This window comes from Phyllostomus discolor, chromosome 6 (assembly GCF_004126475.2).
Source record: "Phyllostomus discolor isolate MPI-MPIP mPhyDis1 chromosome 6, mPhyDis1.pri.v3, whole genome shotgun sequence".
NCBI lineage: Eukaryota > Metazoa > Chordata > Mammalia > Chiroptera > Phyllostomidae > Phyllostomus > Phyllostomus discolor.
Window position 1 is genome coordinate 78,523,290 of NC_040908.2, and position 15,820 is coordinate 78,539,109.

The window sequence follows — 15,820 nt, forward strand, 5'->3', positions numbered from 1 at the left end:
TTGTAAAACTAATTTGAGAGAGAGAGAGAAAAGAAGAGATAGAGAGAGGCAAACATTGGTTTTGCTGTTCCACTTATTTATACATTCATTGGTTGCTTCTTGTATGTGCCCTGACTGCGGATCAAACCCACAATCTTGGCATATCTGGACAATCCTCTAACCAACTGAGCTACCTGGCCAGGGTGGTGCTGCTTGTTTTTAAAAAAAATAATATATTTCTGCCCTGACAAGTGTCGCTTTGTTGGTTGGTTGGTTGGTTGGTTTTCTTCCAGCAAAGTGAAAGGCCATTGGTTCAATTCTTGGTCAGAGCACATGCCTGGGTTGTGGGTTTGGTTTCCAGCTGAGGTGTGTAAGAGGCAGCCGATCAATGTTTCTCTTTCACATCAATGGTTCCCTCCCTCTCTTTGTCCCTTCCTTCCCCTCTTTTTAAAAATATATAAATAAAATCTTTTAAAATAATAATAATAAATTTCCATAGTAAAAGCTCCTGCCTATGGAGCATGTGTATAGGGATTGATAATAAGTGGGGATCTGGCAAGGTAGCACTGAACTATCAATAAATTTAGCTAGAGGGCCTGCCATCCAAATATCTAATATCCCAATAAGCACCAAAACTGGTTTTACAGGTACACCTTTTCCTAGAATTAAGAGAGTGGATTCCAGCCCTGTCTGGAGTGGCTCAGTGGGTTAGATGTCATCCTGCAAACCAAAAGGTCACTATTTCAATTCCCAGTCAGGGCACATGCCTGGGTTGCAGGCCAGGTTCCTGGTTGGAGGTGTGCCATACAGCCAGTAAGAGATCAGTTTCCTAATTCAATTATATATCATTATATGGATGACATTCTAATTGCAGCTCCCTCACAAGATATTTTAGCAAAAAGCACTTCTTTTCTCAAGGATTCTGTAGCCTCTGCTGGACTAGTAATTGCTCCAGAAAAAATCCAGCATTCAGAGCCTTGGAAGTATTTGGGCTACATCCTTTTTAACAGGACAATTAGGCCTCATACCATTCGAACTAATCCTCCCAAAGATTTAACCCTTAATCGCCTACAACAGCTTTTGGGAGCAATCAACTGGGTGCAGCCTAGCCTTGGAATACCTTACCCAACAATTGACTAATTTATTTAACACCCTTAAAGGGGACTCAGATCTTAATTCCCCCAGAAAGTTATTTCCTGAAGCTTTATAAGAATTGACTATAGTAAATCAGCATATACAGCAACAACAGCTAACTAGGATTAATCCTCAGTATCCTGTCAGATTTTTCTGCTTTCCAGCCCCGAATTCTCCCATGGGATTGATTGGACAAACAATACCTCACTTAGCTATGATAGAGTGGATTTTCTTGCCCCATCAGCCACAACACACTATCACCACCTATGTGACTGCGTTGTGGCATCTTACTATAAAAGGACCTGAGTGAACGCAACAGCTATTTGGATATGATCCTGCTTTTATTCATGTTCCATTAACTCAAATTTATTTACAGCATCTAACATCTCAGTCTTTAGAATTTCAGTGTGCCACAGCTGACTTTGTGGGAAAACTAGAAATTAATATGCCCTCAGATAAATTGCTCCAAAATGTTCCTTTTCTTCAAATAAGGCTAGCAGAAAAAGTCAGCCCCACACCAATAACTGGAGCAAAAACTGTGTTTCTTGATGGGTCCGGAAAAATCAGAAGGGCTGCAATTACCTGGCAAGAAGGAAAAACTTGGAGGAATTTTGTATCTTCAGGACATTCCTCTACTCAAAGGGCCGAGCTTTTCCCTGCGATTATGGCTTTGCGGCAATGGCCCCAAGAGCCTTGAATATAGTTTGTGACTCAGGATATACTGTTTATACTATTCTGCATTTAGATCAGGCATTAATTAAGACTTCTATTGATTCTAATCTAGTAAATCTGTTTTTAACTTTACAATCCCTTCTGGATAAATGGGAACATCCCCTGCAGGGAAACGGGATAGGGGGTGCGTGCTCCTGCATCCCAAAACCCAATTGGAGCTTCCAATACAGTTGCCAGCATCAGACAGACAACTGCCAGCATCAGAGAGTGCAGAGAAATGCAGAGTCTCAGACCTCCACACTGCCACTTTTGGGAGCACAGGGCTGGACTTGTTCTCCTCTGAACTCCTCTTAAAGGAGCAGGATCAAGTAATTGTAGTTCCCACTGGAGTTTGGGGACCTTTACCCCAGGGAACAGCTGGTCTAATTTTAGGAAGATCCAGTATGACTATTAAGGGTATTTTTGTTCAACCAGGAGTAGTTGACTCAGATTATCAAGAAGAAATTAAAATTATGCTCAAGACATCTGGTTATCATATTATTCCAGCCCAAACACGGATTGCCCAGCTTCTCCTCCTCCCCTATGTAACCCCTAAGACTCAGAATGTGGAGAGAGGTGAAGGAAACTTTGGTAGCACAAATGATCAGTCCATTTTCTGGACAGAATCAATTAAATTAAATAAGCCTATTTTACAAGTAAAGATACAGGGCAAAGCCTTTCACGGCCTCATAGATACAGGAGCAGACATCTCTGTTATATCCAACCAGTTTTGGCTGCCTGGTTGGCCTTTAATGGACAGTGGGACGTCTGTCACGGGCATTGGAGGAATTTCTCAACCTCAGATCAGTGTGTGGTCTCTTAGATGTTATGGGCCAGAAGGACAGATAGGCAAAATTCGACCGTATGTTTTACCAATGCCCCTTAATATTTGGGGCCATGACCTTCTCAGTCAATGGGGAATGCAAATCTCTCTGCCACATTTTCCCTAGTGGCTACTGTTGTTATGAATCCCCTACCCCTTACCGGGCTTTTTAACACGCCAGTATGGGTTGATTAATCGCCTCTTAAAGGGGAACACTTTGAACAAACCTGCTTGTTAGTTAAACAGCAGTTAGAAGTAGGTCATGTAGAACCTTCCAAGAACATGCCCATCTTCGTAGTGCCAAAGAAATCTGGCAAATGGAGGCTTATTCATGACTTAAGAAAGATTAATGAATCCCTCCAGCCTATGGGCCCTCTCCAACCAGGTATTTCTAATCCTGCCTGTATTCCAAAAGACTGGCCACTATTAATTACTGACTTAAAAGATTGCTTTTTTACCATCCCCTTAGCAGAAAAGGATCAGGAGCATTTTGCATTTTCCCTCCCAGTCATTAACGATTCCCAGCCTTTACAAAGATTTCAATAGAAAGTTTTGCCTCAGGGTATGCTTAACAGCCCCACATTGGGCACCAGCTGCCCCGTGCATAACGGCCTGCAGTGATCAAGGAACACTGCAGATGGCTCGTCGAAACACGAGAAAAACATACACAGAGACAACCAGGTCCTGTGGGGAAGTAGGGATGGAATGGCCACTCTCTCTAGTGGGGAGCACCCCATTTCCATTCCCAAGCAGGTTTTTATTCAGAATACAGACTTAGTTTGTGGATTCACAAACTAAGTCTGGCAGAAAAGATCAAAAGAAATAGGTGACTTTCAAAGATGCTGACAGAACCCCCGCTGTGATTCTGGGAAGAGTTTGGAGTTTTATCATTTGAAAGGACTACAGGGCTCAAAGGGCTAGTTTTGGTTTCCTGTCTGTGCCTTCAAATTCTAATCTAATAATATCCTCCAGCAAACAGAGCTCACAGGATCTTGCATATTCTATGTCCCAGGCCTGATTGCCCTGAAGGTCTGCCGGCTCTGGTCTGGGCTGTACCACCCCTGCTATTTCCACAGGCCTGAGTAGGGCAGAGGAGACAAAGGCAGCCAGGAGACTTGGATTTCTCACATATAAGAACAAGGACTCAGGCTTTGACAAAGCCGAAGGGGCAGGGGTTGTTGTCCATCACCCCACCATTTCCATAGCCCCAAGTATCTTCCCTGAGGCCTCCTCATGACCATGCCTGTCTTAGACGATCCCCCCCATGGGAAATCTTACCCATCATTGGCTAACTGATCGAGCCTAGGAGGCCAGGCACAGAACAAGCAGCATTCATGCCAGGGGAATAAGTTTTGTCTCTTTAGTGGCTCCTGGTCCGGAGGTCTTTCACTCAGCCTAAGTCACAGGGGGTTACAGCTTCCTGAGACCAGGCAGGGTGTTCCCCAACAGAGGTGTGCAGGAGGCAGCTGATGGGTATTTCTCTTGCATATCAATGCTTCTCTCCCTCTCTTCCTTCTCTCTAAACATAAATAAAATATTCAAGAAAAGAGAGAGTGGATTCCATCCATCTCATTGCTTTCTGGAGGCAGGTAAAGGAATATCCTACAGAAGGAGTCAAAGGACTCACCATTCCCCAAGTGGATCTTCTTCTCCACATACATATTGCAAGGAATTAAAAAAAAAATTTTTTTTTAAGATTTTTATCTATTTTTAGAGAGGGAGAGAAACATCAGTGTGTGGTCACCTCTCATATGCCCCACACTGGGGACCTGGCCGGCAACCCAGGCATGTGTCCTGACTGGGAATCTAACCAGTGACCCTTTGGTTTGCAGCCAGGGCAGCAATGTCCTTTAAAGCGAAGAGTTGCAGAGCTAGGCAGAACCTGGCAGGTCAGCAACAAGGTACCTGAGCCTGGGGCATCCCTGGACTTCACTGTAAGGAATGATGGGGGTGAGAGGTAAATCTGTTGTGACCCTGCCCAAGCATCATTACTGGACTCCAAAAACAATGGAAGATTCTAAAGTGTGGGTTTCTACTTTTAAGGGAAGGGGAAGACATGAAATGAAGGGAGGAGAGAATTCAGGGCCAGAACCTAGGGATGCAGGAGAGGGCAATCAGTGGCAGAGCAGTTAGGGAGAGGGGAGCAGGTTCCACATGAAGTTATCCAGGTGCAAAGTTTCACTACAAAGACCCTCTTCTCCCAAGAACCCTTCTTCAGAAAACCCTGACCTTCCAGTGGTCTCAGTTCTCTGAGACCTTGGATTTATTTCAACTCCTCCACTGAGCACTTGCTCCTCTGCTACCAGATACTGCTTTACAATTCAGTCTTCCATGAGTCTCCCTAGTTAGTTCCCCACTCTTCCTTTCATTTGTTATTTAGACCTGTAGCACTTATTTTATTCTGCCTTTTAGTCTAGCTGGTTGTTTATATGTATGCTTTTCCCACTCACCAGGAAGCTGCTTAAAAGTGGGGAACTGTCTTAATCATCTCTCCTCCCTCATATTCAACCTAGGTGATTTAATAGGCTGAAATAGACTCCTTGAGGGAAACAACTGCATTTATATCACTTTGTATCCCCATAGTACTTAAGAGTTTCCCATTCACATAGTAGGAATTAGCAAATTATTTGTAATTTTTTGAAATCTAATAGAAAATATTCCAATATACATATAAAACTGAAATTTTCTATATTGTTTCCATCTTTTGAAAATTCATTCACATTATCCCAGTGGAATAAGAAATCTAGGGCTTGATTTTAGCTAACAGTTTTGAAAAACTGATATAGGGGAGGTAGGAAAAAAAGGAAAAAAGAGGACTTCTGGCCAAGATGGAGGTGTAGGTAGATACACTTTGCCTCCTTGCATAGCCAAAAGAAGGACAACAACAAATTTAAAAACCAAAAATAACCAGAACTGCTAGAAAATTGAATTGTATGGAAGTCTGACAACCAAGGAGTTAAAGAAGAAATATTCATTCAGACTGGTAGGACTGGTGGAAACGGGCAGACCAGGCAGAGAGAAAGTGTGGCAAGGTGGCCTATGGAGGACCAGGGTGAGTAGTGGGATCCCAGGATCACACTGGGAAATAAAGCCTCAGGACACTGACTGAAAACACCTGTGGGGGTTGAGGCACAGGGTGAGACTCCTAGCCTCACAGGAGAAGTCCTTAGAAAGTCCCATGGGGTACACAAGCCCACCCACACAGGAACTGGCACCAGAGGAGACCAGTTGGCTCGGGGGAAGCAGCGGAAGGGATTTAGGTACAATGGAGAGTGGAGCAAGCGCCATTGTTCCCTCTCGGACCTGGCCCCCAAAATACAACGTCACAACCCAACGACTGGGTGCCCCACCCTGGTGAACACCTACGGTTCCGCCCCTCATACGTAACAGGCGTGACCAGACCAAAGGAAAAAAAAAAATGGCTCAAAAAGAATTGAAAGCCCCAGAGCTACTACTTTTAAGCGACAAAGAGATAGCCAACCTATCAGATGCACAGTTCAAAGCAGTGGTGATCAGGATGCTCACAGAATTGGTTGGTTTTGGTCGCAAATTAGATGAAAAAATTAAGGCTACAATAAGTGAAATGAAGAAAAATGCACAGGGAACCAATAGTGATGGAATGAAAGCTGGGTCTCACATCAATGGAGTGGACCACAAGGAAGAAAAAAAAACATACAATCAGAAAAGAATGAAGAAATAAGAATTCAAAAAACTGAGAAGAGGCTTAGGAACCTCCAGGAAATCTTTAAACAATCCAACATCCAAATTATAGGGGTCCCAGAAGGAGAAAAGGAAGAGCAACAAGTGGAAAACTTATTTGAACAAATAATAAAGGAGAACTTCCCCATTCTGGCAAAGGAAATAGACTTCCAGGAAGTCCAGGAAGCTCAGAAAGTCCCAAAGAAGTTGGACCCAAGGAGGAACACACCAAGACACATCATAATTACATTACCCAAGGTAAAAATGAAGGAGAGAATCCTAGAAGCAGCAAGAGATAAGGAGACAGTTACCTACAAAGGAGTTCCCATCAGACTGTCAGCTGATTTCTCAAAAGAGACCTTGCAGGCAAGAAGCGGCTGGAAAGAAGTATTCCAAGTCATGAAAGGCAAGGACTTACATCCAAGATGACTCCATCCAGCAAAACTTTCATTTAGAATGGAAGGGCAGATAAAGTGCTTCCCAGATAAGGTCAAGTTCAAGGAGTTCATCATCACCAAGCCCTTATTTTATGAAATGTCAAAGGGACTTATCTAAGAAAAAGAAGATAAAAACATGTATAGTAAAAGGACAGCAAACTCACAATTTTTTTTTAAGATTTTTTTTTAAAGATTTTATTTATTTATTTTTAGAGAGGGAAGGGAGGGAGATAGAGATAGACGCAGAGAGATAGAGAGAAACATCAATGTGCGGTTGCTGGGGGTTATGGCCTGCAACCCAGGAATGTACCCTGGCTGGGAATCGAACCTGGGACACTTTGGTTCCCAGCCCGTGCTCAATCCACTGAGCTACGCCAGCCAGGGCAAACAAACTCACAATTATTAACAACCACACCTAAAAAAAAAAAACAAACTAAGCAAACAACTAGAACAGGAACAGAACCACAAAAATGGAGATCACATGGAGGGTTAGCAACAGGGGAGTGGGAGGAGGGCGGGTAAAAGGTAAGGAGAATAAGTAGCATAAATGGTGGGTAGAAAATAGATAGGGGGAGGGCACGAATAGTATGGGAAATGTAGAAGCTAAAGAACTTATGACACATGGACATGAAGTAAAGGGGGGAATGTGAGTGAGAGAGGGTGTGCAGGGTGGAGGGGAATGAAGGGGGGATGGTAATGGGACAACTGTAATAGCATAATCAATAAAATATATTTTTAAAAAGTAATGAAAGAGAACTTCCCCAATCTGGCAAAGGAAATAGACTTCTAAGAAGTTCAGGAAGCTCAGAGAGTCCCAAAGAAGTTGGACCCAAGGAAGCACACACCAACCCATGTCACAATTATATTACCCAAGAGTAAAGATAACGAGAGAATCTCAAAAGCAGCAAGAAAAAGGAGACAGTTACCTTCAAAGGAGTGACCATAAGTCTGTCAGCTGATTTCTCTAAAGAAAGCTTGCATGCAAGAAGGGGTTGGAAAGAAGTATCCAAAGTCATGAAAAGCAAGGACCTACATCCCAGATTACTCGATCCAACAAAGCTATCATTTAGAATGGGAGGGCAGGCAAAGTGCTTCCCAGATAGGGTCAAGTTAAAGTTCATCATCACCAAGCCCTTACTATATAAAATGCTCCAGGGACTTACCTAAGAAAAAGAATATAAAAAATATGAACAGTAAGGCCCTCGCTGGCATAGCTCAGTGGATTGAGCTCGCGCTGCAAACCACAGTGTCACAGGTTCGATTCCCAGTCAGGGTACATGCCTGGGTTGCAGGCCATGACCCCCAGCAACCGCACATTGATGTCTCTCTCTCTCTCTCTCTCTCTCTCTCTCCCCCCCCTCCCTTCCCTCTCTAAAAATAAATAAAAATAAAATCTTAAAAAAATATGAACAGTAAAATGACAACAAATGCACAACTATCAACAACTCAACCTAAAACAAACTAAGCTAACAATCAGAACAAGAACAGAACCACAGAAATGGAGATCACATGGAGGGTTATCAGTGGGGAGGGAGAGAGAGAGAATGGAGGAAAAGCTATAGGGAGTAAGAAGCATAAATGGCAGGTACAAAATAGACAGCAGTAGGTTAAGAACAGTATGGGAAATGGAGAAGCCAAAGATCTTATATGTAAGACCCATGGATATGAACTAAGGTGGTGGAATGCTGATGGGAGGGGTGGTGCAGGGTGAAGGAGAATAAAGGGGAGAGAAAAATGGGACAACTACAGTAGCATAATCAATAAAATATATTTTTTAAAAAGCAAAAAGAGTAACTCAGCTGCCCAGAAAGAGCCATAGATCTGGCCCTGCAAGTGTCATAACCCCCGCACTATCCAAAGCTCTCTCATGGACTTTTTAGATGCACACACACAATACTAGAGAAATAATAAGTGTTAAAAATTTGATAAAGTAAATCGCTGAGCTCACTTCATGTCTATAAAGTATATGGTTTTTTGTTGTTAATTAGAGCCACCTGCAAGTAGAAGAGATATTTGTATGAAACACTAGTTTTGAAAGAAGGTGGGGGCGGGGGGGGGCGGATGAAGGACTATCTTTGCTCAAACAAAAAAAGTCAACCTGGCCCTTCTTCCTCGAACTAGTCATATTCACAGTAGTGGACAAAGTGCCAGGATACTTGAGTCTTCCAAACTCCCTGGGGGTGATTTTCCTCCCAGGAATAGAATACATTTGTCATCTAAGAGCCTGTGGGTGAGAGGAAAAGAATGAAGATGTCGGTGGATGGTTATTTGCAAGGAAACAGGTGCTGAGAAAAAGACACGGTGACCTGAAAGAAGAAATTGGACTTGGAGTTCCTCAGGCTCATAGGCAGCCGCGTATAGGTCTAGCTCTCCTGCTTCCTTAGCTATTTCCAGCGCCTCACAGTCTCACCTCCCGGGTTTGGTAGCTGGGCGCAATGCAGTGATCTACGACCAAGGAGTGTCAAGTACCGGGTTAAATCCATGACTTCAGAACATTCCCACCCCCTTTGGCGGTAAATGCTAGTTGCCCAGGAACTAAGTGCCACCCTAAGGGGCACAGGGTGGTGGGACGCTTAAGGAAAAGTACTAAGACCAAGGACAGGAAAAGCATGGAGCCCCTGGCGGGTGTGGCACAGTTGATTGAGGCCAGCCTACAAACTGAAAAGTTGCGGGTTTGATTCCCAGTCAGGAAAACATGCCTGGGTTTGCGGACCAGGTCCCCAGTTGGGGACGTGGGAGGGGAAGTGATTAATGTTTGTCTCTCACATCGAGGTTTCTCTCCCTCTCGTTCTACTGCCTTTCCCTCTCTCTACAAATAAAAAAAAATTACAACAAGAATATTTTATAGGCTTACTATATTAAATACTGGAATTATTAATTTTTTTAAGGAAAGAAAAGCACGGAGTAGGAGGGGATTTTTGAGTCTATCCTTTAGAATTCACATCATTTTCCAAACTGTAGCTGCGCTTCCGGGAACTTAGTTGTATTTACCTTGGCTTCCGACTACAGTGGGTACAGGTTTTCTACGAGGAGCAAGTGCTGCTCTACATTCTCGTCCCTCCTGCCTTTTCCCCTTGCTTCCAGTAGCCGTCTCCCCTACTCCAGAGGTATCCCATAGTAAGCTCAGGTTACTGGCCCTTTAAACTTGACCTGCGGAGACCGAAGGAACTAAAACTGACGTGGAACTTAGAGTAAGTGGAGTCAGACACGTGGTCAAGAGTCGTTCATCTTGGAACCGGGCAAGAGTTTTTCCGCTTTAGTTTGTACATCCTTAATGTGATAGGAAAGTATCTGCTTTGCCTTTAATTGCTTTTCCAGTATCCACGTGATGACTCAGTTCTCGAGTAAAAAACGTAGTTTGAGATAATTCTATCCCAACTCTACTGCCATTATTAAAAATGGCCACCTCCGCCTTCAGCAAGGATAGTTGCTCTGTGAACAAGATCCGGGCGGAAACAGTGGGCTTGTAAAAACAATGGGGCGGAGCTTAAGTTGCTATATAGAGGCCTGCGGGAGTGCGAGGGAGACTATTCAGAATGTTGGGTTTTGCTCGGGCAGGTGTGGGAACACCAGCCTGTGGAGAGCGTCCTCTCCTCACTGCTGGGGGCTCAGGACTTCTTCCATGCTTGAACGTTAGCTGAGGAGGCAGCAGAGTGGACCCCCCTGGTCCGTCACTATGAGGGCCTTCCCGGAGTTGCCAACGCCGTTGCTGGTGAATTTGATCGGCTCGCTGCTAGGGTTCGTGGCCACAGTCACCCTCATCCCAGCCTTCCGTGGCCACTTCATCGCCGCCCGCCTCTGTGGCCAAGACCTCAACAAATCCGGCCAGAAGCAGATGTGAGCGCCGGCACACGGGTCCCGGGCAGAGGACAAGGGTTGTGGCCGGGGTGGGCAAGGCAGGTGCGGGACTAGGGTGTTTGACCGCGTGCGGAGATGCAGCGCTAACCCAACAGACACTCCCACCCCCACCCCCATCGGGAGGTGAAGGACAGAACTGCAAAGGGATGGTTAGTGAGGGGAAAGGGCGAGCTCCGGGGTGTACCAGGGACTCCAGCAGGGGTGCGTGCTCCCCATCCCCAATTAGGTTACTGTGAAGCATGCAGGAGTGAGTGACCACGCCCCCTTTCCTCTTCCTCCTCCACACCTCCTTGCTGCTGGGACACAGCCCCGAGTCCCAGGGAGTGATCAGCGGTGCTGTTTTCCTTATCATTCTCTTCTGCTTCATCCCTTTCCCTTTCCTGAACTGCTTTGTGGAAGAGCAATGTAAAGCCTTCCCCCACCATGAAGTAAGTGGATTAGTGGGAGCGGTTGTCTGGTTGGGGCTGGGAGCTACTTGAGAGTTGGGGTTATTTGGGTTTGGGAGGAAGGGGCTGAGGAACGAACAAAAAGAGGAATTCTTGAAAGCAATGGTGAAGTGGGAATCGGGTTGAGCTGTGACTTGCCCGAGCCTCCCCCAGTTTGTGGCCCTGATAGGTGCACTCCTTGCCATCTGCTGCATGATTTTCCTGGGCTTCGCGGATGATGTCCTGAATCTGCAATGGCGCCATAAGCTGCTGCTGCCCACAGCTGCCTCACTACCTCTCCTCATGGTCTATTTCACCAACTTTGGCAACACGACCATTGTGGTACCCAAGCCCTTTCGACCGATTCTAGGCTTGCATTTGGACTTGGGTGAGTAGCCCCGCTACTACTGCCCCTATGTCCCCTACTTCAGGTCACCCTTATCCCGTAAGATCCTTCCTTCCTGGTGCTCCACATTCTCCAAGTGTCCCTGATTTGTCTGTGTTTTCTCAGATCCTTTCTGTTGGCCCTTCATCCTATCCTTTGTCCCCACCACTTTTTTTTCCAGAAGAATATCCTTAAATCCTCACTCTATACATGGTACTACTTCTTTTCTTACTATCTTCACCCCCAGGGATCCTGTACTATGTCTACATGGGGCTGTTGGCAGTGTTTTGTACCAATGCCATCAATATCCTAGCAGGAATTAATGGCCTAGAGGCTGGCCAGTCACTAGTCATTTCTGCTTCCATCATCATCTTCAACCTGGTGGAGCTGGAAGGTAAGTGGGATTGGGGGTAGGAAGAGAGAAGTCTCTAAGTGTTAAGGGAGTTGCCTGATATCTAGTTTCAGAGAATTTGGAAAAAAAGCAATATGTTAATAATTATAGACAATAAGGAAAGGGATTTACTTTGCAAATAACAACTAGCATTTATTAAATGTAAGAAAAAGAGCAGCCCTGTCCTTTATAGTTAGATCAACTCTAATAGGTAGCCCATGGTCTTTTCTTATTGAACATAAATAATTTCACAGAACCTCCAAATCACTCTGTCACCATGATAAGGACATAAACCAGACCCTTCTGTAATTAGGTCTGAGCATAAACAAAAACCACAAGAACACTCTGAATTCCACAAAATGACCAAGATCCCCCTCTTCTAGCTAACATGAGTGATTGCTTCTTCTAACTCAGTTCCTCCTACTTAGATGAAAATTAAGACGCTCATAGAATCACTCCTGTTGACAGCACCCATATGAGGGCAGAACTGCCTCCTTTTATCCTCAGAATTGCTTTTTTTAAAGATTTTATTTTATTTATTTTTTTAGAGAGGGAAGGAAGGGAGAAGAGAGAGAGAGAGAAACATTAATGTGCGGTTGCTGGGGGTCATGGCCTGCAACCCAACCATGTACCCTGACTGGGAATCAAACCTGGGACACTTTGGTTCGCAGCCTGCGCTCAATCCTCTGAGCTACACCAGCCAGGGCTTAGAATTGCTTTTTTTAAAAAAATATATTTTATTTGTTTATTTATTTTTAGAGAGAGGGCAGGGGTCTATTTCAATGTTTGAGAGAAACAACGATCAGTTGCCTCTCTCAAGCCCCCAACCCGGGACCTGGTTTGCAAACCAGGCTTGTGCCAAATGAGAACCAAATGAGCGACCTTTTGGTTTGCAGGACAAGGCACAATCCGTTGAGCCATATGAGTCAGGACTCCTCAGAACTACTAAAACAAATTCTATAACAAATCCTCCTAGTTCACCCTTACCAAGGAATCCCACAGTTCCGATGATATGTGGTTTCCAAAAGTCTCCCGTGTCACAAGTCAGTAAATCCAGCTTTGATGACAGGTGTGTTTTGTGGGTCTTTAGCTAATAGACATCAATAAGTGTTAAAGCTAAGCACTTTTAAAGCATCTCATTTAAACTTTGTAATAGCTCTATGTGGCAGGTGTTATTAACTATATTTTACAAATGAGGAAAAGGAGGCTTTAGAGAGGTTAAATGTGTCTTGATAAGGTTACACAGTTCAGAAGTAAGCTCATATTCATTCCAAGTGAGGTCTGAAAGGTTTAAACCAATTTAAGACAAATAACTAGTTTAGGAAGGATTATGAAAGAAGTGGGATGTTGAGAATTGCCTGGGTGACATAAAAGGGGTAGTGAGTTTTTTTTTTTTTAAAGATTTTATTTATTTTTAGAGAGGGGAGAGAGGGAGGGAGAGAGAGAGAGAGAGAGAGAGAGAGAGAGAGAGAGAGAGAGAGAGAGAGGGAGAGAGGGAGGGGGAGGGAGAGAGAGAGAGAGAGAGAGAGAGAAACATCAATGTGCGGTTGCTGGGGGTTATGGCCTGCAACCCAGGAATGTACCCTGGCTGGGAATTGAACCTGGGACACTGGTTCCCAGCCCGTGCTCAATCCACTGAGCTACGCCAGCCAGGGCTGGGTAGTGAGTTTTTTAATGTAACTTAGGAAGGGTGGACAATAATAGCTTGGGATATAACTTAGAGACAGAAACAGGGTATATAGAGGAAGTGGCTGTCAATTGTTCCTTCTTTCTTTTCCCCCTGCTTCCAAAGGTGATTGTCGAGATGATCATGTTTTTTCCCTCTACTTCATGATACCCTTTTTTTTCACCACCTTGGGATTGCTGTATCATAACTGGTAAGTAGGCATATGGATAGAGGGACAGTTTTTGAACATGTGGCAAGTATGGTCCCGATCATGACCCATTTCCTGTTGGAGAGGCTAGGCCTATGCATACCTGTTGAGTGTTTTCTGGGTCTTCAATGTATAGTATTCTTAAGTTGCTTTTTAAAAAAGTTTAATCTTTATTATATTTTTATTTCCATTATTATTTAGTCCCCTTATACCCTCCTCCCCCCTTAAATTGTTTTCTACCCAGCTGTGGTTGGGGACAAATGCTGTGGAGCCCCAGGAATAGATGAATTCAGGGCCTTGGGTCCTGGTGAGTTTCTGGGAGAGCTGCATGGAGTCTCAGAGTCAGAACTAGGGTTAGGGCTAGCCCTGTGCCCAAGATGTGTGATAAGACAGAAAAGATTGGTAATGCCTGTTGCCACTAGCTTGGATCTTCTCCCCGACACAGGTACCCATCACAGGTGTTTGTGGGAGATACCTTCTGTTACTTTGCTGGCATGACCTTTGCCGTGGTAGGCATCTTGGGACACTTCAGCAAGACCATGCTACTCTTCTTCATGCCCCAGGTGTTCAACTTTCTCTATTCACTGCCTCAGCTCCTGCACATCATCCCCTGTCCTCGCCACCGTGTGCCCAGGTAGCTGTTTTGGGGCTTGAAAGGGGCATCATAGCTTTTTCACTGTAATACATAAAGCCAGGCTTACACATTTGCTGTGCAAAGTGAGTGGGCCCAAAGAAGGGCTGACTGTTTCCATGTGGTTAACATTTTACAAATTACAGAGCACATTTACTTACATAATCTCATTTACTGTTCATAGCAGCTCTGATCACAGTAGTAAGCAGCAGAGCCAGAAATATATCTCAAGTTGTTTGACTCCACATTCAGTGCTCTTCCATTACATAACAACACTGAGGATAGTTCTTTTTAGTGGCCCAGTTACATAAAGCTCTCTTCCCCCTGCAGACTTAATACCAACACAGGCAAACTGGAGATGAGTTATTCCAGTTCAAGACCAAGAGCCTTTCTTTCTTGGGCACCTTTATTCTAAAGGTAACAGGGGAAAAAGGAGGTAAGGCTTTATAGGTCACAATCCTGACATCAGGGAATGGGGAACCTAGACTGCATTATATCCAAGGGGAGTTTGGAAGCATTATGTAGATCCTCATTCAAAAAGCATAGGTATTAGCTGAAGTTCTCTCCACCTCTGGCCCTTCCAGATAGCAGAGAGTCTCCAGCTAGTGACAGTGCGCCAGAGTAAGAATGAGGATGGTGCCTTCACCGAGTGTAACAACATGACCCTCATCAACTTGCTACTTAAAGTCTTTGGGCCCATGCATGAGAGAAACCTCACACTGCTCCTGCTGCTGCTACAGGTACAGATGGGAATGGCATTTACACCTTCTTGTCTCCCTTTCTCCATGGTTCTCACTCTAGTCCATTCTACCTTGCAGATCCTGGGCAGTGCTGTCACCTTCTCCATTCGGTACCAGCTTGTCCGACTCTTCTATGATGTCTGAGTCCCTGGTCATTGCTCTTATTTCACATTTCCAGGATTCCTGACTCAAACCAACCTCATTCTGGAACAAGATTGCCTCTCAGCCCAGGCCCCTCCCACACCTCATTCTTCTTAGCATTTCCTTTCCCCTGTGATTATTGACATACTGGCCCTTTCTTGCCTTCCAGTGACTATTGATTGGATTTTGCCTGTAGTTTTCTTCAGCTTGCCACTCTCCCTATCCATCCCATCTTTGCAGCCCCCTAGGTTGGAAAACTGCATTGACTTTCAAGGAATATGTTGGGCCTGGGGATAGAACCCTGGCTGGTAAGAGGGACACAGGCTCGAAGATGACTTCACATTAGACTATAAATTAAGTATTCTAATTAGTAAAATCAGGTGGGGGTTGGGGAGACAGGTGCTCCTAGTGATAACAATAAAGTATTGTCTTTTTCTTGTTCCTGTAGGTGTGTTTACTATATGACCATTTTAGGGTAGATTGGGAGGGTTTGGTGGAGGCACTTCCTCCACGAAGATGCCTATCTCTCTGCTCTGGCCTGCCCCGCCCCCCGCCCCCCGCCCCCCGCCCCCCGCCCCCCGCCCCCCAGTAC

General features: G+C 44.8%; 1 protein-coding gene across 1 annotated transcript; it reads left to right on the forward strand.

The window, feature by feature from the left end:
• Positions 1 to 10,241: 10,241 nt before the first annotated feature.
• Positions 10,242 to 15,675, forward strand: DPAGT1 (dolichyl-phosphate N-acetylglucosaminephosphotransferase 1). The gene is given in 10 exon segments (XM_028515635.2): positions 10,242 to 10,620; positions 10,949 to 11,069; positions 11,241 to 11,454; positions 11,699 to 11,845; positions 13,635 to 13,719; positions 14,162 to 14,350; positions 14,678 to 14,715; positions 14,718 to 14,764; positions 14,932 to 15,087; positions 15,166 to 15,675. Coding segments are annotated over 10 exon segments (1,224 nt in total). The 5' UTR covers positions 10,242 to 10,459; the 3' UTR covers positions 15,232 to 15,675.
• The last annotated feature ends 145 nt before the right edge of the window (positions 15,676 to 15,820 follow it).